General features: G+C 43.2%; 1 protein-coding gene across 1 annotated transcript in view; it reads left to right on the top strand.

Annotated features, from left to right (window-relative positions):
- LOC134573703 (uncharacterized) overlaps nt 1-21,976 on the top strand; it is a 43,737-nt gene extending 21,761 nt beyond the window's left edge. The window contains exons 4-6 of the mRNA XM_063433486.1: nt 13,259-13,354; nt 13,439-13,497; nt 21,749-21,976. Coding sequence (XP_063289556.1) covers nt 13,259-13,354; nt 13,439-13,497; nt 21,749-21,976 — 383 coding nt within the window. The remainder of the gene's footprint in view (nt 1-13,258; nt 13,355-13,438; nt 13,498-21,748) is intronic.
- Nucleotides 21,977-26,623: the final 4,647 nt, after the last annotated feature.

The following is a 26,623-nucleotide window of genomic DNA, read 5'->3' on the forward strand; positions in this document are numbered from 1 at the left end:
ATTTAAATACATAAAGGGAATCAACACAGTAAAGGAGGAGACTATATTTAAAAGAAGGAAAAGTACCACAACAAGAAGACATAGTCTTAAATTAGAGGGGTAAAAAGAATTGGGAGACAGCTGGTCACTGCTAGGTCCCTATGACAAACGTCAATGGTCCAGTCGTGACCTGCTGTCTATAGGACCAAATAGAGACTCCAGGGGTCTCAAGGGGCTTAACTCCGATAGTTACTAAAGAAAAAAAACTATTGAACACACAATATGCTTGTCACAATGTCAAAGACAAATGTGACCTGCTGTGTTACCTGTAAAATTAGAGTAGCCCAGTGATAATTAGATGTTAGATATAAGTACACAGAAACTTATGTTTAGAATAAATGAAAATGTCAGCTCTATCTCTGTTTGATCATAACGGAGATAGAATAGTAGTTTGAGATAAAAATAGAAAAATCAATAAATTCAACATTGCTCCAATGCACATAATAGTATATAGATGGCTATGTAAATAGTTATAGTGTTGAGTATTATGTGAGCTTTATTGTGTCTGGCTCTATAAATATCAAGACACTGTCTATCATATTGTCTTATCTAATATACTCAAAAATGATAAAGTGATGATAGGATCCTCTCTAGTAATGTCTAAAACCTGTCTAGGCTTCTCGTCTATGGTAAGGTATCGAGAGAAGTACTCTGTTAGACAAAGTCTGGTTAGTATGAAATTATATATTTTGATATTATATTACCAAGAAATATATATGGCTGTAACGGACCGTTTCACACACACGAGGATAAAACCCAGTTTAGGCGATAATCCCCTTTCCAGATGCACAGGCAGCTACTGCAAACACCATGCTCCCGACTGGAACCACACGAACACTGGAACAGCTGAACAAGAAAAGCAGACATCGGCTTACACTCCTGGCAGCCAGCATACAATCCCATTCCCCCAAAGAACGAGACAACACATCGCTTTGAGGGTTAAGCAAGAACTCTGGACTGGGACACCCAGTCTGGCTTTTATTACAAACAAGTACATACAGGACACTCCCAGGGGGAGGATGAATTTAACCAATCACATGGATGTACCTCCCACACATTTCCTCCCCTTAGATTAGCACTTAACACAATTATACCGTACACCCTTTTCCCCAATTCCTGGATGTACCCCAAATACATATGCTACACCTCCAAAACAGGTATCCCCTGATAGCCCTTATTCAGGGGGACAACATATCCAAGAATCAGGTCATTCGGATGAATGGTTCGGGAGATATGAGGTTCCCAAGATTTGACCGACCGCATGGGTAAAGTATCCGAAAACAGTTCCATGCATTTTGGCCCTGCGGTCGGTCACAAACAAGTGAATGAAGCAGACGAATTACTGGTGTTATAGAGACTAAGGGGGATTCGCATGAATCCCCTAGTTTGTACGTTTCTTTCTACCGAACGGCGGGCCGTTCGTAGTTTCCCCACGAAATCCTGGAAGTCTGGAGGTCTCAGCGGTGTTTGCCTAGTCGAGTGTCCGATTTCAGTTCCAGACACTCGACGGCAAAACAACGCTGTTCGGTAGTTTAAGATGGCCGCCGCCATGTGTTTGTTTCCCGAATGGCGGCCACCCAGAGGACAAAGAATACATTACATGGATTGCCAATTACCTGTTTGCAACATTGTTGCAAACGGTAATTGGAGGCACACTTATTCCTGGGTGGTCTGGTTGTTCGGTAGTTTCACTCAATATAATGAATGGAGTGATTCTACCGAACGATCAGATGAATGCTGCATACATATCACCCAGGTTAAACTTAACACATGAAGACATATACAATATTACAGGCAGTACACTAGAATATGCTTCACAGTCTTAAAGGGACAGTAGTCCCAAAAGTCCCAATATGTCCATCGCTGATTTTAAAGGGCCAGTAGCAGCAATATAAATTATTACATGCCCAAATATAGTGTTTATAGAGCAATATGTCCAGGGGCCGTAGTCGCAGGGCAGGAGGCTAGCAGCCAGGCCTCTCCAGTTCACAGTGGCGAAGCTGGTTTCGCCACAATGGCAATAAATTATTGATTAATAAATGATTCCTACATAGCCAAATAACCACAGGTAATGATAAATCAAAACGCTGGTCTCTTTAGTAGAATAGTTAAAAGGTAGTGGAAGGATATTCCCCTTTAGAGCCATTATGTTAGAAGTTGCCTAATGATGTACCTGTTGGCAGAGTATCAGAGGATCCAGTCTGTCAGAAAGATTAACAGGGTTGAGGATAGAGATGTAGAAGTATGCTGCTAGAAAATCTAGCAGTGAAAATGCACTACAAAGCCTCTCTCCCTGGTAAACTATCTAGACAGAAAAAGAGCAAAGAGAATGAAACAAAGTAACGAGTTTAAGCAAAAAAAAAACATGTGAGGCAAACCTAATGTGCCGTGTCTAGTGTTAAGTGCCTATAAAATCAAAAGAGAACGTGAAACGCCTGACGCGCGTTTCGGTGCTGTATAAGAAGCACCTTCGTCAGAGGCAAACAAACTACTAATGGGAATGTTCATATATACCTTAGTTCCCTTTCGTCTGTATCCTTATTCCACCAATGGGATCCGTACATTTATGGAGGTATATCTACTGGGGGTGGCTTCTCGTTTGTTGCATTCAATTCAAATGTGCCAAGTGTAGAATGGGTGAAGATTTTAAGTGGTAGACAAATTGTCTCTGGCAACTCTTACCTAACTAAAAATTTGAGTACTTATGCGGACCAGCTCATAAGAAAAACAGTCACTGATCTATCTTCATACTTGAGGGACACCAAACACACCCTGAACATTTTAAATGCAGTAGACCGTCCTGATAATGCCATCCTATGCAGTTTGGATGTAGACAGCCTATACAGTTCTATTCCACACGAGGTAGGCTTAGCACATCTAAAAACCTTCCTCGACATCAGCTCAACCACTTCAAAAAGGCATTACCTATTTGTACAGGACCTAATGCGTTTTATTCTTACGCACAATTACTTAATCTTTCTGGGAAAATACTACCACCAGGTGAGAGGGACAGCTATGGAGATGGCTTGTGCCCCCTCATATGCCAACCTCCACCTGGGGTGGTGGGGAAAGACAATTGTGTTAGGTTCCCAATTAGACAGATACACCAAGTCCATCAGTATCTGGAAACGTTATATTGATTACATCATAATAGTATGGAACAATACCACTGACCTTTTTAATGAATTTGTTGAGACATTGAATCATAATGATATCAACCTTAAGTTGACCTTTGAAATAGGCGGAAAAAAGATTACTTTCTTGGATATATCGATTATGATTACAGATGAGAGACATGTAACAACAACACTGTTTCAGAAACCTACTGCAACAAATAACCTATTGAATTGGAAGAGCTACCATCCACCCCCCCCTTAATAGAGGCATACCAGTGGGACAATACTTGCGCCTACGACGCAATTGTTCCACAATTGAGGACTTTAAGATTAAAGCTAAAGTACTGAAAGAACTATTTAAAAATAAGGGGCATCCAAATAGATGCCTAAAAAATGCATATAAACATGCACCCCTAGTCGATAGGAAGGACTTACTGACAGAAGATCTAATTAAGGAAACTACACAGACGATCAGCTGTATTGGGAATTTTGATGCCGGTTGGCACCCAATACTCAAAATCTTGGGGAGATTTTGGCCTCTATTACTCCAAGACCCCCACGTACGGAAAACAATAACCCCACAAGCAAGAAGAGGGCGGAACATCAAAGACATGCTAGTTCTAAGTCATCTTAAAACCACTACGAATAGATCCACATGGCTAAAATCCTCAGTGTCTGGCACCTACCAATGCGGTAGGTGCAAAGCCTGTAAACTTTCAGACTCCACGAACACATATGACTTCAATGTAAAAACTTTCTTCAATTGCCAATCTAAAGGCTTGATCTATCTACTTACGTGTTCATGCAAAAAGCTATATGTCGGAAAAAACATCCGTACTTTTAAATGTAGGATCCGAGAACATGTGGCCTCGGTCAATCCAAGGAGATTAATAGACACCCCCATCTCAAAGCACCTAAAATTACATCACAAAAAACTGTTACAAAGAGAGAGTTTTTGGATATACAAACTCAAAACTCTCTCACCTCTGGGACTAAATTAGGGTTTCTCATATACAACATTCATCTCTGACTAGAATCATAATTGCCATTACTTTTCATTTTTGAATTGCAACATTATTTCCTTGACCAGATACACTTGTATATAATGTAAATAGTAGCTCTAGTTTTGTATATATTTAGTTTTTCTTCCTAAATTTACATATATCCTCACCCTCACTAAAATCATGAACCATATACCTGATAATGGTATATCCCTTATCCACCTTTTTCACTTTTCATTATGTTTAACAAACATCCATTGATGGCGGCTGGAATTTCTTCACTCCCTACCATGGGCATACTGACCTATGGGGCTCAATAAATGTAATCTGCAGATGATCAGTAAAAGTCCCCCCTTTTCATATTAAATTACAAATAATGTTCCACATATATGCAAAACTCAGTGCCTAACAGATAATTGTAGGAAACAAGAATATATTTATAAATGAGATCGCTTTAACCATGGACTATTATCTTTATTTTAAAATATGATCATAATAAGCTTAACATTCATATCGTCCTTGGTAATATTATGGACATCTAGAACCAAGGGATGCGTCATTCTAATACTGATGTATGATAATGGATGATGGGAGTGATGCTTCTTGACAACATTTCCTCATATGAGAGGTTTATAATAAGTCTGTTTAATATCTCTGTGCGAAATGGATAACTGAAGGGTTAACTTATAACATACATCTATTTGCCGAGATAATCAGGACAAAAAAGAAAAAGTCCTCTGCTTTTCCTAACTCCGCCCCTGCACACACTACATGGGGTGGAACAATATTTACTTCAAGCTTGAGTTGATCGACATCTCTCCGTTAATCTCACCCAGAATACATCATGGGGGTTCCGCATGGGGGTTCTGTAAGTTCCGTACCGCTCCACCCATCGTACACCACGTGGGGTGGACAGAATACCGCTTGACTGACATCTTTGCCAGACCACCCACTTTACATCATGTGAGGCACATATCTCCACCCATTCTACATTTGGCGCGTTTGAATTGAATGCAACAAACGAGAAGCCACCCCCAGTAGATACATCTCCATGAATGTACGGAACCCATTGGTGGAATAAGGATACAGACGAAAGGGAACTAAGGTATATAAGAACATTCCCATTAGTAGTTTGTTTGCCTCTGACGAAGGTGCTTCTTATACAGCACCGAAACGCGCGTCATATCCTTCCATTACCTTTTAACTATTCTAGTAAAGAGACCAGTGTTTTGATTTATCATTACCTGTGGTTATTTGGCTATGTAGGAATCATTTATTAATCAATAATGTATTGCCGTATACAGTTGCAAGAAAAAGTATGTGAATCCTTTGGACTGAATATGGATTTCTGCACAAATTGGTCATAAAATGTGATCTGATCATCATCTAAGTCACGACAATAGACAATCACAGCCTGCTTAAACTAATAACACACAAAGAATGAAATGTTGCCATGTTTTTATTGAACACACCATGTAAACATTCACAGTGCAGGTGGAAAAAGTATGTGAACCCTTGGATTTACTATCTGGTTGAACCTCCTTTGGCAGCAATAACTTCAACCAAACGTTTCCTGTAGTTGCAGATCAGACGTGCACAACGGTCAGGAGTAATTCTTGACCATTCCTCTTTACAGAACTGTTTCAGTTCAGCAATATTCTTGGGATGTCTGGTGTGAATCGCTTTCTTGAGGTCATGCCACAGCATCTCAATCGGATTGAGGTCAGGACTCTGACTGGGCCATTGAGAAGACATATTTTCTTCTGTTGAAGCCATTCTGTTGTTGATTTACTTCTATGCTTTGGGCCATTGTCCTGTTGCAACACCCATCTTCTGTTGAGATTCAGCTGGTAGACAGATGGCCTTAAGTTCTCCTGCAAAATGTATTGATAAACTTGGAAATTCATTTTTCCTTCGATGATAGCAATCTGTCCAGGCCCTGACACAGCAAAGGAGCCCCAAACCATGATGCCCCCACCACTATACTTCACAGTTGGGATGAGGTTTTGATGTTGGTGTGCTGTGCCTCTTTTTCGCCACACATAGTGTTGTGTGTTTCTTCCAAACAACTCAACTTTGGTTTCATCTGTCCACAGAATATTTTGCCAGCACTGCTGTGGAACATCCAGGTGCTCTTGTGCAAACTGTAAACGTGCAGCAATGTTTTGTTTGGACAGCAGTGGCTTCCTCTGTGGTATCCTCCCATGAAATCCATTCTTGTTTAGTGTTTTACGTATTGTAGATTCGCTAACAGGGATGTTAGCATTTGCCAGTGACTTTTGTAAGTCTTTAGCTGACACTCTAAGATTCTTCTTCACCTCATTGAGCAGTCTGCGCTGTGCTCTTGCAGTCATCTTTACAGGATGGACACTCCTAGGGAGAGTAGTAGCAGTGTTGAACTTTCTCCATTTCTAGACAATTTGTCTTACCGTGGACTGATGAACAGCAAGGCTTTTGGAGATACTTTTATAACCCTTTCCAGCTTTATGCAAGTCAACGATTCTTAATCGTAGGTCTTCTGAGAGCTCTTTTGTGTGAGGCATCATTCACATCAGGCAATGCTTCTTGTGAAATGTAAACCCAGAACTGATGTGTATTTTTTATGGCAGGGCAGCTGTAACCAACACCTCCAATCTCATCGCATTGATTGGACTCCAGTTGGCTGACATCTCACTCCAATTAGCTCTTGGAGATGTCATTAGTCTAGGGATTCACATACTTTTTCCACCTGCACTGTGAATGTTTACATGGTGTGTTCAATAAAAACATGGCAACATTTCATTCTTTGTGTGTTATTAGTTTAAGCAAACTGTGATTGTCTATTGTTGTGACTTAGATGATGATCAGATCACATTTTATGACCAATTTGTGCAGAAATCCATATCATTCCAAAGGGTTCACATACTTTTTCTTGCAACTGTATATTTCTTGGTAATATAATATCAATATATATAATTTCATACTAACCAGACTTTGTCTAACATAGTACTTCTCTCGATACCTTACAATATACGAGAAGCCTAGACAGGTTTTAGACATTACTAAAGAGGATCCTATCATCACTTTATCATTTTTGAGTATATTAGATAAGACAATATGATAGACAGTGTCTTGATATTTATAGAGCCAGACACAATAAAGCTCACATAATACTCAACACTATAACTATTTACATATCCATCTATATACTTTTATGTGCATTGGAGCAATATTAAATTTATTGAATTTTCTATTTTTATCTCAAACTACTATTCTATCTCCGTTATGATCAAACAGAGATAGAGCTGACATTTCATTTATTCTAAACATAAGTTTCTGTGTACTTATATCTATGTAGCGGTACTTATCCTTCAAGGTGCCGGCCGGGGTCCTCTATTCAAGCCGCGCGCGGCTCAGCTGCTGCACGAGCCGCGCGTGGCTCATCCGACGGCTGGAACTGTAGGGCGGGCAGTGACCGCGAGAAGTGGTCACGTGTCCCGCCTGACTCTAAGAGCATGCTGCGAGTCTCGGGCGCGCTCTTAAAGGGACAGTGGGAGCCTAAATCAGAAAAGGTCTCCCATTGGTCATGCCACACTCCCCATACAATTGCCTTTTGGGGGTGTGGATATGACAGGGACCAATCATAATAGATGTTTAGCTATTTATACTTACCTCTTTCCCTTAGTTCCTTGCCCTATCGTGGTTTCTGCTACAGTTCCCTTTAGCGCTTGTGGTGTTCAGTTGTGTTTCTTCGTTTTGACCTTGGCTTTGTATTCTGACTTCGTTTACTCTTTATCCTTATCTGTTCTGTTTGCCGGCTTGCTGTTTACTGTGTACCAGACCCCATCTAGTCCTAGTTTACGCTGTCTCTTAGTGCCCTTGACCTCGGATCGTTCCTGACTCTGTACTTCTCCTATATACGTCGAGTCCGGCCACTCTAAGGACCGGTAGACGTATCCCTCTGTGTTGTCTTCTGTTTAGCTGGATCCTGCGTGTTGGGGTATAATCTCGTTACAATCTAACATCTAATTATCACTGGGCTACTCTAATTTTACAGGTAACACAGCAGGTCACATTGTGACAAGCATATTGTGTGTTCAATCGTTTTTTTTTTCTTTAAATTAGAGGGGCAAAGGTTTTAAAATATTATTAGGAAGTATTACTTTACTGAGAGGGTAGTGGACGCATGGAATAGCCTTCCAGCTGAAGTGGTAGAAGTTAACACAGTTTAAGCATGCGTAGGATAGGCATAAGGCTATCCTAGCTATAAGATAAGGCCAGGGACTAATGAAAGTATTTAGAAAATTGGGCAGACTAGATGGGCCGAAGGGTTCTTATCTGCCGTCACATTCTATGTTTCTATGTAAGCTTTTTTGTAACAGATTGGAATTGTTTCTGATTCAAACATATTAAATTGAGGCTCAGGTTTGCGATAAACTTTGGAGTTTTTGCATGATGAGAGATTTGGCTTACATCAGATCCACATCAGATTACATGAGAGCCAACCATGAGATATTTAGAGGAAATCACTGTGACCAAGATACAAATGATGGCATTTACATGACTTAATTATATTATACGCCCTACTCTCCCTTTACATGTTAGAATATAAGAGCACATTATAACAATAACAGAGTTATTTACTAAAGTCCAAATCACCCCGTGCCGAACCGGGCAAAACCACGCAGCCGCATATGGACCCATTGGGAATAGCCAGTAAAATAAAAAATAAATAAATAAGAAACACTATGGGAGTCAATAAAATCCCAATATTACTACAAGGGTGGTTTTAAACCTTCTTATGCCCCCACCTGCGATGCGACAGGTGGGGTTAAAACTAGCAACTGGGCTGCCTATAAGAAAACAAGATGGCATAGTGCCTTCCTGTACTCCCACCCATTTGCATCCTGGGGGCTTTAAATTATAAAAACTGTCCTAACCCATCTGCATTCATCTCATTTCCGAACTATCACATCCCGTCTCTCCATTCATCTATTACCCTCTAACATCTATTACATCCCGTCTCTCTCCCATTCACCTCTTACCCTCTACCATCTATCACATCCCGTCTCTCCCTCATTCATCTCTTACCTCCACCATGTATAACATTCCGTCTCTCCCTCATTCATTTATTTCCCCCACCATGTATAACATCCCTTCTCTCCCCCATTCATCTCATACCCCCCACCATGTATAACATCCCGTCTCTCCCCCATTCATCTCACACCCCCCAGCCATGTATAACATCCAGTCTCTCCCTCATTCATCTCGATACCCCCTACCATGTATAACATTCCGTCTCTCCCCCATTCATATCATTTTCCCCCACGATGTATAACATCCCGTCTCTCCCCCATTCATCTCGATACCCCCTACCATGTATAACATCCCGTCTCATCCCCATTCATCTCAATCCCCCCCACCATGTATAACATTCCGTCTCTCCCCCATTCATATCATTTTCCCCCACGATGTATAACATCCCGTCTCTCCCCCATTCATCACGATACCCCCTACCATTTATAACATCCCGTCTCATCCCCATTCATCTCATATCCCTCACCGTGTATAACATCCCGTCTCTCCCCATTCATCTCATTCCCCCCCACCATGTATAACATCCTGTCTTTCCCCCATTCATCTCATACCCCTCACTGTGTATAACATCCCGTCTCTCCCCCATCCATCTCATACCCCCCACCATGTATAACATCCCGTCTCTCCCCCATTCATCTCTTACCCCCCACCATGTATAACATCCTGTCTCTCCCCCATTCATCTCATTCCGCTCACCATGTATTAGATCCCATTTCTCCCAATTTTCATCTCTTACCCCCCACCATGCATAACATCCCGTCTCATCCCCATTCATCACATACCCCTCACCGTGTATAACATCCCGTCTCTCCCCCATTCATCTCATTCCCCTCCACCGTGTATAACATCCCGTCCCTCCCCCATTCATCTCTTACCCCCCACCATGTATAACATCCTGTCTCTCCCCCATTCATCTCATTCCCCTCACCATGTATAACATTCCGTCTCTCCCACATTCATCTCTTACCCTCTACTATGTATCACATCTCGTCTCTCTCCCATTCACCTCTTACCCTCTACCATCTATCACATCCTGTCTCTCCCCCATTCATCTCATATTGCTCTACCATCTATCACATCCCGTCTCTCTCCATTCATCTCATATCGCTCTACCATCTATCACATTCCGTCTCTCCCCCATTCACCTCTTACCCTCTACCATCTATCACATCCCGTCTCTCCCCCATTCATCTCATATCGCTCTACCATCTATCACATTCCGTCTCTCCCCCATTCACCTCTTACCCTCTACCATGTATCACATCTCGTCTCTCTCCCATTCACCTCTTACCCTCTACCATCTATCACATCCCATCTCTCCCCATTCATCTCATATCGCTCTACCATCTATCACATCCCGTCTCTCTCCATTCATCTCATATCGCTCTACCATCTATCACATCCCGTCTCTCCCCCATTCACCTCTTACCTTCTACCATCTATCACATCCCGTCTCTCTCCATTAATCTCTTTCCCTCCACCATCTATCACATCCCGTCTCTCCCCCATTCACCTCTTACCCTCTACCATCTATCACATCCTGTCTCTCTCCATTCATCTCATATCGCTCTACCATCTATCACATCCCGTCTCTCTCCCATTCACCTCTTACCCTCTACCATCTATCACATCCCGTCTCCCCATTCATCTCTTACACTCTACCATCTATCACATCCTGTCTCTCCCCCATTCACCTCTTACCCTCTACCATCTATCACATCCTGTCTCTCTCCATTCATCTCATATCGCTCTACCATCTATCACATTCCGTCTCTCCCCCATTCACCTCTTACCCTCTACCATCTATCACATCCCGTCTCTCCCCCATTCATCTCATATCGCTCTACCATCTATCACATTCCGTCTCTCCCCCATTCACCTCTTACCCTCTACCATCTATCACATCCCGTCTCTCCCCCATTCATCTCATATCGCTCTACCATCTATCACATTCCGTCTCTCTCCCATTCACCTCTTACCCTCTACCATCTATCACATCCCGTCTCTCCCCATTCATCTCATATCGCTCTACCATCTATCACATCCCGTCTCTCTCCATTCATCTCATATCGCTCTACCATCTATCACATCCCGTCTCTCCCCCATTCACCTCTTACCCTCTACCATCTATCACATCCCGTCTCTCTCCATTCATCTCTTACCCTCCACCATCTATCACATCCTGTCTCTCCCCCATTCACCTCTTACCCTCTACCATCTATCACATCCTGTCTCTCTCCATTCATCTCATATCGCTCTACCATCTATCACATCCCGTCTCTCTCCCATTCACCTCTTACCCTCTACCATCTATCACATCCCGTCTCCCCCATTCATCTCTTACCCTCTACCATCTATCACATCCTGTCTCTCCCCCATTCACCTCTTACCCTCTACCATCTATCCCATCCCATCTCTCTCCATTCATCTCATATCGCTCTACCATCTATCACATCCCATCTCTCTCCATTCATCTCATATCGCTCTACGATCTATCACATCCCGTCTCTCTCCCATTCACCTCTTACCCTCTACCATCTATCACATCCCGTCTCTCTCCATTCATCTCTTACCATCTACCATCTATCACATTCCGTCTCTCCCTCATTCATCTTATACCCCCCACCATATATAACATCTCGTCTCTCCCCATTCAGATCATTCCCCCCACCATGTATAACATCCCGTCTCTCCCCCATTCATCTCATACCCCTCACCGTGTATAACATCCCGTCTCTCCCCCATTCATCTCATTCCCCCCCACCATGTATAACATCCCGTCTCTCCCCCATTCATCTCATTCCCCCCACCATGTATAACATCCCTTCTCTCCCCCATTCATCTTATACCCCTCACCGTGTATAACATCCCGTCTCTCCCCCATTCATCTCATTCCCCCCCACCGTGTATAACATCCCGTCTCTCCCCCATTCATCTCATTCCCCTCCACCATATATAAAATCCCGTCTCTCCCCCATTCATCTCATTCCCTCACCATGTATAACATTCCGTCTCTCCCACATTCATCTCTTACCCTCTACCATGTATCACATCTCGTCTCTCTCCCATTCACCTCTTACCCTCTACCATCTATCACATCCCGTCTCTCCCCCATTCATCTCTTACCCTCTACCATCTATCACATCCCGTCTCTCCCCCATTCATCTCTTACCCTCTACCATCTATCACATCCCGTCTCTCTCCATTCATCGCTTACCCCCACCATGTATAACATTCCGTCTCTCCCTTATTCATCTCTTACCCCCACCATGTATAACATCCCGTCTCTCTCCATTCATCTCATACCCCTCCACCATATATAACATCCCGTCTCTCACCCATTCATCTCATACCACTCACCGTGTATAACATCCCATCTCTCCCTTATTCATCTCATTCCCCTCCACCGTGTATAACATCCCATCTCTCCCCCATTCATCTCTTACCCCTTACCATGTATAACATCCCGTCTTTCCCCCATTCATCTCATTTCCCTCCACCATGTATAACATCCCGTCTCTCCCACATTCATCTCATTCCCCTCCACTGTGTATAACATCCCATCTCTCCCCATGCATCTCAACCCCTTACCATGTAGAACATTCTGTCCCTCCCCCATTCATCTTTTACCCCTCACCATGTATAACATTCCATCTCTCCCACATTTATCTCTTACCCACTACCATCTATCATAGCCATTCTCTCTCCATTCATCTCATACCCCTACCATCACTACTAGCCATTCAAGTATTGAAGAGGAAAGGCCAAGCCCATCAGCCAATCAATATGACAGAGATTCGACTGAATGAAATTAATATTATTAACCCACCCTAAGCTGGACAGGGTTACAGAGCCTGGGGGCATTTTCCCATTTAACCTATGGACCAACACAAGCCCAGCAGCAGGTTACATTGTCACCCCGTAACAGGAAGCTCTATGTACTCCGATAAATAAACACTTGTCTTAGAATCCACAGGTGACATGACACACAAAGCAATAATAATATTCCTGTATTTTATTCTGCAGAGTTCTCTCATTATTACTATAATGTTCTTCTCATCGTCCCGCTGTTCATTGTCGCTTTTATCTTTTGGAAACGTCGATTCAGTAAAAAAGGAAGCAGTAAGTTTATTGATCAATCGGATACATTATGTAATGCTCTGAGTTATGTTGACTTCCAATAAACCGTTTCTCTTGTGTCCCCAGTGTCCGGGACTGCCGAGCCAAGTACCATAACGAAAGAAAGAGGGTCTCCCAGCATGCAGGTATGTTCCCCTCATACAGGGACAGGGGGAGCTCAGTGATTGCACAGGGTGGTTAAGGTGGTGCCAGGATTTGTGATCTGAAGGATTCACTGACCCTCAGTTAAGATCATGTTGCGGTTCCCCCAGGCTAGCTGAGGGTTGGACCGCTTGGGTGTCCTTGTTCCCAATCCTGGAGAGCAGTAGTAAAATCCAAAACAGCATCCAGCGATAATCCTGCAAGTGTAGAGTATCCAACTAGCTATAGGTAAAGCTAGTGTTCAGCATTTCCCTAGAACACGAGTCGAGCCTGCAAGTTGAGGGTAAGAAGTCTGGTTTATTGAATGACAAGGCGTTGCTTAAATACACATTTTCAGGCCAGAGGCACACCCCTCTGGAACTGATGGTACACAGGGTGACAAATGACAACAACCAATGGGGACAAAGTGCATCTTTTCAAACCCTCCCCTCTAGCCTGGAGATAATTAGTTCCAACGGTTACACTAACTTAATTATCTCCAGGTACAGGCAATATTCTAATTGTTACAGATACCCGAAAACTGCATAAAAATACATAACTCAGACATCATATTCTTTAATGTACACATTCAACATATCCCCAGACAGCTTGGATCTGAGCGCACAAGTTATCTGAAAAGCGCTCAGATCACACGAATCGTATGGGAATGCCATGGGGATAAAAAATTGTCTCAAGGGCTGTTCGGCAATTAACAACCCAGAAATCCTTCACCATAGTGTCCTGCATGAGGTCGGTATATCCTTCTCAGTCTTAAAATACAGAATGGCATGGCATTCGGTACTTTATGCTCGAACGGACGAGGCACTGAGAATCCCAGCGGGGTTCATATGAAACCGTAGCCGAAAATGGTACCTGGCGGTCGACGAGCAAGACTCGCTGGTCGCCGCCATGTGTTCGTGCATACGAACGCCGACCACCCTGTCGACTGTAAATTAGACTGCAGTTAACCACAAAACCGCAACTCCTAGGTGGTTAATAAGGGGCACACTCCTCAGGTACGGTGGCCGGTCGTTCAACAGTTCTTTCAGTATTCCTTTCGGTACAGTAGAGGTGAACAGAGTTAATTGGCGGCACACGCCAAGAGCCGGGTGGTTAGTCATTCGTACAGAAAAATGACCTGATACAGTGTTCATGAGTTTTAACCGTAAAATAGCAAAAATGTAGCAGGCAGAGGGAACTTTTTAACAGATCAGCCTGACGTCCTTTTCCAGTCTCCTCACATTTTATCTCCCATTTCGTTTCCCTGTAACTTATTCTCGCCTTTCATTACCTGTCTCTATCTGGCATCTTGGGATGGAAGTGTTTTCTAACACAGCTGGTTTTCCAACTGTTCTCTTTTTCCTCATTTGTCCAGTCCAGGTTTCTGTTCAGCACAATTTACTGTTTAGTAAAGAAATCCCATAAAACGGGGCACAGCTGGTAGAATGGATCAGATTAGTTAGCAGAGTAACTCAGTAAGGGCTGGCTGGGGCAGAATGTTTAGTAGGCAGGTCAGCTCAGCAAGGGGTGGGTGGGATATAATGGTTAGCTCAGTGAGTGAGGGGAGGGTGGGTAGAATGGTTAGCTCAGTGAGTGAGGGGTGGGTAGAATGGTTAGCTCCGTGAGTGAGGGGTGGGTAGAATGGTTAGCTCCGTGAGTGAGGGGTGGGTAGAATGGTTAGCTCCGTGAGTGAGGGGTGGGTGGGTAGAATGGTTAGGTCAGTAAGTGAGGGGTGGGTGGGTGGGGCAGAATGTTTAGTAGGCAGGTCCGCTCAGTGAGGGGATGGGTGGGGTAGAATGGTTAGCTCAGTGAGTGAGTGAGGGGTGGGTGGGTAGAATGGTTAGCTCCACTGAGGTGAGGGGTGGGTAGAATGGTTAGCTCCACTGAGGTGAGGGGTGGGTAGAATGGTTAGCTCAGTGAGAGGGGGCGCGCACACACATCACCCTAACACATACACACAGCACCCTCACTCACACAGCACCCTAACACACAGAACCCTAACACACACACAGCAACCTAACACACACAGCACCCTTGCTCACACACACAGAACCCTCATACAGCACCCTAACACACACACACACATTACCCTTGCACAGCACCCTAACACATAGCACCCTAACACACACATACATCACCCTCACACAGCATCCTAACACACACAGCACCCACACACACTGCACACCTCACACACACAGCACCCTCACACACACACACATACTGCACCAACATGCTCACTTTGAGATGGGGTGTGCTCGTCATTGGGGATGACAAAACACACCCTATCTTGCCCAACCCCCTTTTCAGTTGGCCGCTGCGAATAAAAAATGCCCGTAACGAATCTTTTACCCAGTCCGGCCCTGGGTGGGATAGAATGTTTAGCTCAATGAGTGAGGGTAGTTAGGGTTAATCCAGTGAGTAATTGAGGATGGGTGGGGTAGAATTATTAATCCAGTGACTGATTAGGGGATGGGTGGGGTAGTATGATTATCTCAGTGAGTTTGTGTGGATAGCTTGGGTAAAATTGATAGCTTAGAGAGTAAATGTGGGTGGCTACAGTTAAATAGTTAGTATTATAATGGAGTGGCTATTGAGTGAGAGCGAGTTGGGGTAATATGGTTAGTTGTGTGAGGGAATGAAAGGAGGCAGGAGCATAAAGTTAGATCAGTAATTAATTGCAAGTGGCTGGAGTAGAACAGGTAGTTCTACTCCAGTAAGTAAGTGAGTGAGTGAGGGGTAGCTGGAACAGTATTATAAACTTAGTAAGTGAGTGAGGGGTAGCTGGGGCAGTATTATAATCTCAGTAAGTGAGTGAAAGGTAGCTGGGGCAGTATTTTAATCTCAGTAAGTGAGTGAGGGGTAGCTGGGGCAGTATTATAATCTTAGTAAGTGAGTGAGGGGTAGCTGGAACAGTATTATAATCTCAGTAAGTGAGTGAGGGGTAGTTGGGGCAGTATTATAATCTCAGTAAGTGAGTGAGGGGTAGCTGGGGCAGTATTATAAACTTAGTAAGTGAGTGAGGGGTAGCTGGGGCAGTATTATAATCTTAGTAAGTGAGTGAGGGGTAGCTGGAACAGTATTATAATCTCAGTAAGTGAGTGAAAGGTAGCTGGGGGGTATTATAATCTTAGTAAGTGAGTGAGGGGTAGCTGGAACAGTATTATAATCTCAGTAAGTGAGTGAAAGGTAGCTGGGGGGTATTATAATCTTAGTAAGTGAGTGAAAGGTAGCTGGGGCAGTATTATAATCTCAGTAAGTGAGTGAGGGGTAGCTGGAACAGTATTATAATCTCAGTAAGTGAGTGAAAGGTAGCTGGGGTTTTTTATAATGTTAGTAAGTGAGTGAGGGGTAGCTGGAACAGTATTATAATCTCAGTAAGTGAGTGAAAGGTAGCTGGGGCAGTATTATAATCTCAGTAAGTGAGTGAGGGGTAGCTGGAACAGTATTATAATCTCAGTAAGTGAGTGAAAGGTAGCTGGGGGGTATTATAATCTCAGTAAGTGAGTGAGGGGTAGCTGGAACAGTATTATAATCTCAGTAAGTGAGTGAGGGGTAGCTGGGGCAGTATTATAATCTTAGTAAGTGAGTGAGGGGTAGCTGGAACAGTATTATAATCTCAGTAAGCGAGTGAGGGGTAGCTGGGGCAGTATTATAATCTGAGTAAGTGAGTGAAAGGTAGCTGGGGCAGTATTATAATCTCAGTAAGTGAGTGAGGGGTAGCTGGGTAGTATTATAATCTTAGTAAGTGAGTGAGGGGTAGCTGGAACAGTATTATAATCTCAGTAAGTGAGTGAAAGGTAGCTGGGGCAGTATTATAATCTTAGTAAGTGAGTGAAAGGTAGCTGGGGCAGTATTATAATCTCAGTAAGTGAGTGAAAGGTAGCTGGGGCTGTATTATAATCTTAGTAAGTGAGTGAGGGGTAGCTGGAACAGTATTATAATCTCAGTAAGTGAGTGAAAGGTAGCTGGAACAGTATTATAATCTCAGTAAGTGAGTGAAAGGTAGCTGGGGGGTATTATAATCTTAGTAAGTGAGTGAGGGGTAGCTGGAACAGTATTATAATCTCAGTAAGTGAGTGAAAGGTAGCTGGGGCAGTATTATAATCTCAGTAAGTGAGTGAAAGGTAGCTGGGGCAGTATTATAATCTCAGTAAGTGAGTGAGGGGTAGCTGGGGCAGTATTATAATCTCAGTAAGTGAGTGAAAGGTAGCTGGGGCAGTATTATAATCTTAGTAAGTGAGTGAGGGGTAGCTGGGGCAGTATTATAAACTTAGTAAGTGAGTGAGGGGTAGCTGGAACAGTATTATAATCTCAGTAAGTGAGTGAAAGGTAGCTGGAACAGTATTATAATCTCAGTAAGTGAGTGAAAGGTAGCTGGGGGGTATTATAATCTTAGTAAGTGAGTGAGGGGTAGCTGGAACAGTATTATAATCTCAGTAAGTGAGTGAAAGGTAGCTGGGGCAGTATTATAATCTCAGTAAGTGAGTGAAAGGTAGCTGGGGCAGTATTATAATCTCAGTAAGTGAGTGAGGGGTAGCTGGGGCAGTATTATAATCTCAGTAAGTGAGTGAAAGGTAGCTGGGGCAGTATTATAATCTTAGTAAGTGAGTGAGGGGTAGCTGGGGCAGTATTATAAACTTAGTAAGTGAGTGAGGGGTAGCTGGAACAGTATTATAATCTCAGTAAGTGAGTGAAAGGTAGCTGGGGCAGTTTTATAATCTCAGTAAGTGAGTGAAAGGTAGCTGGAACAGTATTATAATCTCAGTAAGTGAGTGAAAGGTAGCTGGGGCAGTATTATAATCTCAGTAAGTGAGTGAAAGGTAGCTGGGGCAGTATTATAATCTCAGTAAGTGAGTGAGGGGTAGCTGGGGCAGTATTATAATCTCAGTAAGTGAGTGAAAGGTAGCTGGGGCAGTATTATAATCTTAGTAAGTGAGTGAGGGGTAGCTGGGGCAGTATGATCTTAGTAAGTGAGTGAGGGGTAGCTGGAACAGTATTATAATCTCAGTAAGTGGGTGAAAGGTAGCTGGGGCAGAATTATAATCTCAGTAAGTGAGTGAAAGGTAACTGGGGCAGTATTATAATCTTGGTAAGTGAGTGAGGGGTAGCTGGGGCCGTATTATAATCTCAGTAAGTGAGTGAAAGATAGCTGGGGCAGTATTATAATCTTAGTAAGTGAGTGAGGGGTAGCTGGGGAAGTATTATAAGCTCAGTAAGTAAGTGAGGGGTAGCTGGGGCAGTATTATAATCTCAGTAAGTGAGTGAAAGGTAGCTGGGGCAGTATTATAATCTTAGTAAGTGAGTGAGGGGTAGCTGGAACAGTATTATAATCGCAGTAAGTGAGTGAAAGGTAGCTGGGGCAGTATTATAATCTTAGTAAGTGAGTGAGGGATAGCTGGAACAGTATTATAATCTCAGTAAGTGAGTGAAAGGTAGCTGGGGCAGTATTATAATCTCAGTAAGTGAGTGAGGGGTAGCTGGGGTAGTATTATAATCTTGGTAAGTGAGTGAGGGGTAGCTGGAACAGTATTATAATCTCAGTAAGTGAGTGGAAGGTAGCTGGGGCAGTATTATAATCTCAGTAAGTGAGTGAGTGAGGGGTAGCTGGAACAGTATTATAATCTCAGTAAGTGAGTGAAAGGTAGCTGGGGCTGTATTATAATCTTAGTAAGTGAATGAGGGGTAGCTGGAACAGTATTATAATCTCAGTAAGTGAGTGAAAGGTAGCTGGGGGGTATTATAATCTTAGTAAGTGAGTGAGGGGTAGCTGGAACAGTATTATAATCTCAGTAAGTGAGTGAAAGGTAGCTGGGGCAGTATTATAATCTCAGTAAGTGAGTGAAAGGTAGCTGGGGCAGTATTATAATCTCAGTAAGTGAGTGAGGGGTAGCTGGGGCAGTATTATAATCTCAGTAAGTGAGTGAAAGGTAGCTGGGGCAGTATTATAATCTTAGTAAGTGAGTGAGGGGTAGCAGGGGCAGTATTATAAGCTTAGTAAGTGAGTGAGGGGTAGCTGGAACAGTATTATAATCTCAGTAAGTGAGTGAAAGGTAGCTGGGGCAGTATTATAATCTCAGTAAGTGAGTGAAAGGTAGCTGGGGCAGTATTATAATCTTAGTAAGTGAGTGAGGGGTAGCTGGAACAGTATTATAATCTCAGTAAGTGAGTGAAAGGTAGCTGGAACAGTATTATAATCTCAGTAAGTGAGTGAAAGGTAGCTGGGGCAGTATTATAATCTCAGTAAGTGAGTGAGGGGTAGCTGGGGCAGTATTATAATCTCAGTAAGTGAGTGAAAGGTAGCTGGGGCAGTATTATAATCTTAGTAAGTGAGTGATGGGTAGCTGGAACAGTATTATAATCTCAGTAAGTGAGTGAGGGGTAGCTGGGGCAGTATTATAATCTCAGTAAGTTAGTGAAAGATAGCTGGGCAGTATTATAATCTCAGTAAGTGAGTGAAAGGTAACTGGGGCAGTATTATAATCTTAGTAAGTGAGTGAGGGGTAGCTGGGGTAGTATTATAATCTTGGTAAGTTAGTAATGGGTAGCTGGAACAGTATTATAATCTCAGTAAGTGAGTGAGTGAGGGGTAGCTGGAACAGTATTGTAATCGCAGTAAGTGAGTGAGTGAGGGGTAGCTGGAACAGTATTATAATCACAGTAAGTGAGTGAAAGGTAGCTGGGGCAGTATTTTAATCTTAGTAAGTGAGTGAGGGATAGCTGGAACAGTATTATAATCTCAGTAAATTAGTGAAAGGTAGCTGGAGCAGTATTATAATCTTAGTAAGTGAGTGAGGGGTAGCTGGGGTAGTATTATAATCTTGGTAAGTTAGTAATGGGTAGCTGGAACAGTATTATAATCTCAGTAAGTGAGTGAGTGAGGGGTAGCTGGAACAGTATTGTAATCTCAGTAAGTGAGTGAGTGAGGGGTAGCTGGAACAGTATTATAATCTCAGTTAGTGAGTGAAAGGTAGCTGGAACAGTATTATAATCTCATTAAGTGAGTGAAAGGTAGCTGGGGCAGTATTATATTCTTAGTAAGTGAGTGAGGGGTAGCTGGGGCAGTATTATAAGCTCAGTAAGTGAGTGAGGGGTAGCTGGGGCAGTATTATAATCTTAGTAAGTGAGTGAGGGGTAACTGGGGCAGTATTATAATCTCAGTCAGTGAGTAAAGAGTGTAGGTCACTACAGGTAACATGACCGGTCACCTCCGCTAATTCCCTTCCCTCAGCCGGTCAGGAACCATTTAGAATACAAAGAGACCCATTTTCCCTAACCCAGTAACTGGGTGACACAGTCCTGGAGGTACAACAACACTTTATTGCCCACACACGGCTTTTATGCAGAACCCCGTGCAAGGGGTTGAACACTCAAACATACAAGGTCACATCCCAGGATCCTCCCCCTCCCTGGGACCCTAGCCTCTGTGTCTGGGAGTACAGGTGCAGGAAAGGGCCCTTTGGGTCTCTTTGTCTCCCAGGGTCCCTTTGTCTCCCAGGCACAGAAAAGCCCGCCCGCAGGAAAAGATCTGGTCTCTTTGTCCCTGCAGGCACCGCCAGCCAACCAACCTGGCCAGTTCCCCAGAAGTGTCCACACCAACCCTTCGCAAGGTCCCTGTGTGAAACCCTGCAATGGAAGCGTCAACTTTCAGGATATGAATGCTCCCCCGGGCGGCGTTCGTCTATCCGAAATGGCAGCCACCCAGGAGAGCACTCATTAATTACTTCCCTTGCGGTTTCACACCTATGTTGCAAGTGCGAACGTTCTGATTAATTGGTGTGAACGTTCTAATAGGTGACGGGGGAGAGCTCCTCATTTGTGAGACGAACGAGTTGGGAAACAATCCACGAATGTTCCCTCTGGCTGGCGTTTGTCTGTACAAAAGGCGGCCTCACTATCTGTTTCCCTTTGCAGTTGCGAGGTGTGAACGTTCTAACCTAACATTCTAAAATAGGTATCGGGGGGGTCCCAGTTCTGGAGATGAGTGAATTCTCTTTGTGGAGGACCTCCCGAACGGGGAGCGGGCACAATAAACGAAAGGATGGGGAAACACACATAATATAAAGAAAGGGCAATTCACGGACAGGCAGCGTTTCCGCCACAAAGGGTGTTTGGGGCAGATTAGCACTTCGGGTATTTAGATTTGGGTGAAGACAATGCTTTCAGCCCCAGTATTTAAATATTACTCACAATAAACACTATATTTTGGGGAATCATATTCCTATTTTAACAATCACCTTTGCCATATTCTTTCCGCAGGATCAAGATAGTGATGTGAATTTGCACTATGCCGCCATTTTCCCTGCTAATAAAGGTGCAGTGAGAAAGACCCCGCAGCAAAGGATGATGGTCCGAGAGGAAGAGAGCACTGAGTATGCAGCAGTAAAAACTGCAAAGCCTGTGGTTCATCATACCCCCACGGCTGACCAGAACAATGTGGAAGAGCCATACGTGTTCTATGCTTCACTGCGTATGTCACCACCATAGACTGATACCCACAATGCAGAGCGGATTGCAAATGGAAGCGGGTCATCCGAGCTGCTATTTGTGTCTCCGGAGCTGATATACAGTTATGTACGAATCCCCTGAGTCACTCTGGGTGGTTTGTCCGTCAATAACTGGAATTATTGAGAATAACGGGTGCAAGAAGGTCAAAGCATGGCGTAACAGTGATTGCCAACAAATAATATTGCCAACAAATAATAATCGCTTATTAAAAATTACACCCAAAGTAAAATAATAGCAAAAATATTTCTGGAAACATTGGCCAAATTTAAGGTCTATGACATCAAACTATGGAATATGACTACAGACACTTTTTATTATTATTATTATTATTATTATTATTATTATAATAATACATTAGCTGATATATAGTCGATTCATAATATCAGCATCAGATCTCATATATATAGAACTGATACTGATATTATCAATTCATTATATATCAATTATTTGATTATTATTCCTCCATGGGTAGATTAATTGGGAATTAATTTTATTCTTTGATTATGTAATAAAATTTGACTTCTATTGTACATAATAGTGCAGGTATTTCTTTCATACCCGCACTATTATGTACAATCAAGATCAATTCTCCTTAGTAATAATAAAACTTTATACAGATTTTTATATGTATAAAACTACAGACAAATAAAAAAAAAATCAATTAGATAATCTGTTAAACATTATCTAATGGATGGTCTGAAGTAGGTATAAACTATCAGGGAATCATTAAACCCCTAAACGTGAGGTAATGGTAGACATAAACTATTCAATATTGATATTAATATTAAGAATACAGCCCAACAAATAAATTAATTGAAAAACGTCTATATCTCCTGGATGGGTATAGTTAATATAATCAAGTGTTATATATTGGCTATACAAATCTAGGATGATACCGTTAAAAGCTGCATTGAAAGCCCTGCCCCTGAGACTGATGAAACACTTTCAAGCATTAATGGGGAAATTAATATGGATAGATAAAAAAAACAAGAATTTCTAGACATTAATTATATTTAAATAAAAAATTTGGTGGTATTGGTCTCCCAGATATGATCAGATACCAACAAGCTATTAACTCATATACAACAAATACAATTAGAATCATCTTAAAAGGAAGGGTGGTTTGAAATTTGTGGTGTACTGCCTGGCACCCCGACTGGGTGCCTCCGCCAATCGCTGCTTCCTAGTGCTCACCGAGTACTTCCAAGTACTCCACAAAACCCCATAACCACCATAATCCCAACAGCCAGCATAACAGCTTGGTTGGGGTCTCGTTGTCCTCCACCCAACCTGGACCCAAGACCAGGACCCAGTGGGTAGACCTCTCTTAATCCAGAAAGTAAAGCATGATGCTCTTACAAGAGCAGGTGATCATAATCCAAGGGAGTATAATGAGTATAGCAATCCCCAGAGTGAATATAGCTGTTCCCTCCACACATGAGACGAGGCTCTATGTTGAGGTTGATGTGGAACTGGTTTAATAGGAGCCACATACAGCCTTTTATGCAACTCCCCATGCAAGGTGTTTACGGATACATATTCCAGGGGCATTCCCCTCTGGACCTGAGAGGAGACCACAGTAAAACATACACATAATTACATTAACTCTCAGGCCCAGGACACTCCAATACAAAACAAGGTAATCCCTCCCTTGTGCCTGAGAAATAATTGAGTCAGGAACTGTACTAAACTCAATTATCTCCAGGCACAGAAAACATACATTTTAACAATATCCTGAAAGTACCCCCAAAACACATGAAACCTAACTATCCCCGCATAGCCCCGATCTGGGGGACCAACATATCCAAAAATCACCCAGATCGGTTCAGGGATTTGGGATTTCCATGGAAATCATAATTTGACTGACCACACACAAGGCTCCTGCCCAAAATAGTTCCAGAGAATCGGGGTTTGCGGTCAGTCTAGTTCGGTAGTTTTAAAACCGAACAAACTACCGAACAGAGCCAATAGTCTTACCCTGGAGCTTGTTCACCTTTCACCTTCTATGTTGTGGGCGATGCTGGAAGTCCAGCGGTGTTCTTGAGTTTCTGTGTGCGATTTCCGTTCCATGAGATTCATGCCCAAACACTGCTGCCTGCGTTCGCGGGAACAATATGGCCGCCACCTCGTGGTCGTTCATGCGAACAGCGACCTCCCAGATGAACACTTAGAACACTGCGGTGGAAAGTGTTACAAATTGTCAATTAGGCTTGACAAGCTCCCTGGGGGTCTTTGGTTTGTGCGCCTGTTCGGTTCCCCAACCAAATAAAAAATCCCACAAACCAAGTCTGTTAAGCTTTTAAAGGGCCCATAGTCTTTTGGCAGGAGGCTGGCAAGCAGGCCCCTCCAAGAACATGTGGCAGAGGCATTTCTGCCACATAATTGAACAGTTTATGGAATTAATATTATTGTTTCTAGAAAAGAGGGGGCAGGGCTTACCGAGCGGTGGGGGCGGGGCTTATCGCGAGGCGGAGGCGGAGCTAATACCTCCCGAAGCCCCTGCTGCACAGGAAGAGGGAAGGAGGCCCTTCTTCCTCAACAGCCAACTGCATCCACTGGTGTGTGTGTGTGTGTGACTGTTTGCCTGTTTGTGTGACTGTCTGTGTGTGTGACTGTTTGCCTGTGTGTGTGTGTGTGAGTGTTTGACTGTCTGTCTGTGTGACTGCCTGTGTGTGTGTGTGTGTGTGTGACTGTGTGTGTGTGACTGTCTGCCTGCCCATGTGTGTCTGTCTGTGTGTAACTGTCTGTCTGTGTGACTGCCTGCCTGTGTGTGTGACTGCCTGTGTGTGTGTATAACTGTTTGTCTATGTGTGTGTGACTGTCTGTGTGTGTGTGTGACTGTCTGTGTGTGACTGTCTGTCTGTGTGTGACTCCAATTGTGTGTGTCGCTGTAGCTGTGCCATTGTGTGTATCTGTGCCTGTATGTGTGACTGCCTTTAACAGAGTGTGTGTGTGTGTGTGTGTGTACATGCCTGTAACAGAGTTTAAATTTCCCCAGCCCTTATTGTCAAGGCCGCACTTTGACTGACAGACGCTCACTCACTGTCAGACGCACACTCACTGACAGACACACACTCTTATATACACTGACAAACAATGACATACACACACACACACCATTACTTGGACACACACTGACAGATGCACACTCTCACTGACAGACGCACGCACTCACTGAAAGATGCACGCCCCCACTGACCAACACATACACACTCAGTGACCGACACTCACAGACACACACACACACACATAAACACTTACAGACACACACACTTACACACTTACAGACATACAGACACACACACACATTCACTCACAGACACACACACACATTCACTTAGACATACACACTCACAGACATTTCCACTAACACTCACAAACTAATATTTTTTAAAATTTTATTTTAAATCCACCAAGCCTCCCTGGGAGAGCTGGAGTGGATTTCTTACCTGCAGTCCAGTGTGGCTGCTGGGCGTGCAGGCAGGGGGCGCACAGACTGAGTAGGCGGCGCTTAGTGATGCCGGGAGCCGGACTGATGTCATATTCCGGCTCCCGGCCTTATTAAGCGGAGGGAGCTGAGCAGGAAGAGCTCAGGTGAGTATGCTCCTTTGCTGCTCACTGCCAGCCTCAGGGGGGCTCAAAAGTGGCCAGCCGGCCAGCTCTTGAGCCCTCCAGGACGCGAGGCAAGCAAGGGATCTGCCTGGGCATTTGGGGGAGGCTTTTTTTGCCGCCCCCTGCAAAGTGCCGCCCCAGGCCTTGTTTGCCTTGCGATACACACGTCCCAGGTGCCTGTGTGTGTTACTATATTCAGGCAACTTGGTGGGGTGTGGGGCGCCGTGAAGACTTTTCGCGCAGGGCGCCTAATTGCCGAAGGCCGGCCCTGGACATGAAATTACCAAAATGTTTTCAAGGAAAAAAGTTGATAATCTCAAATCCGTTTCAAACTTCTAAATTTAAAGAACTAGATCAAATTATAGAAGAATACGAAGCCTCTTTCTAAGATCAATTCTCCTTAGTGATAATAAAACTTTATATAAACTTTTATATGTATAGAATTACAGACAAATCTAAAAAAAACTCAATTAGATAATCTGTTAAACACATAATGCAAACAAGACGATAATAAGAGCTTAGTGTGACTACCTTGAAAACACGTCTCGAAATCCCAAATCAACAGCTTTAGAGAAATGGGGGAAGGAATTGCCAAAATCATAAGACACAAATCAACAGGAAATGACTTTGATTCAAATTGGTAAAATGACTCCTTGTTTATCAATTCAAGAACTCCATTATAAATAGCACACAGACGGCATTGGTCTCCAGCAGAACTTTATAAAATTAAAGCCATCGAAAATCCTGTCTGCTGGCGCTGTTAGAAAGATCAGACAGAGTTACTACGTTTGTGGAGAATTACCAAAGCTTGGTTAAAGGTTTTTGGATTGATATCGGACTTAACTAAGAATTTAATACCAATTTAATAAGAATTTAATACCAGCACACCCTGAAATTGCCTTATTTCATTTTGATCTAGACCACTTGCCTTTTTTCAACAGATCTCTTATAATTCAGATAATGATGTCTGTAAAATGTATAATAGCAAGGAAATGAAAAATGAAGACGAATTAA

Source organism: Pelobates fuscus, chromosome 1 (assembly GCF_036172605.1).
Source record: "Pelobates fuscus isolate aPelFus1 chromosome 1, aPelFus1.pri, whole genome shotgun sequence".
Lineage (NCBI taxonomy): Eukaryota > Metazoa > Chordata > Amphibia > Anura > Pelobatidae > Pelobates > Pelobates fuscus.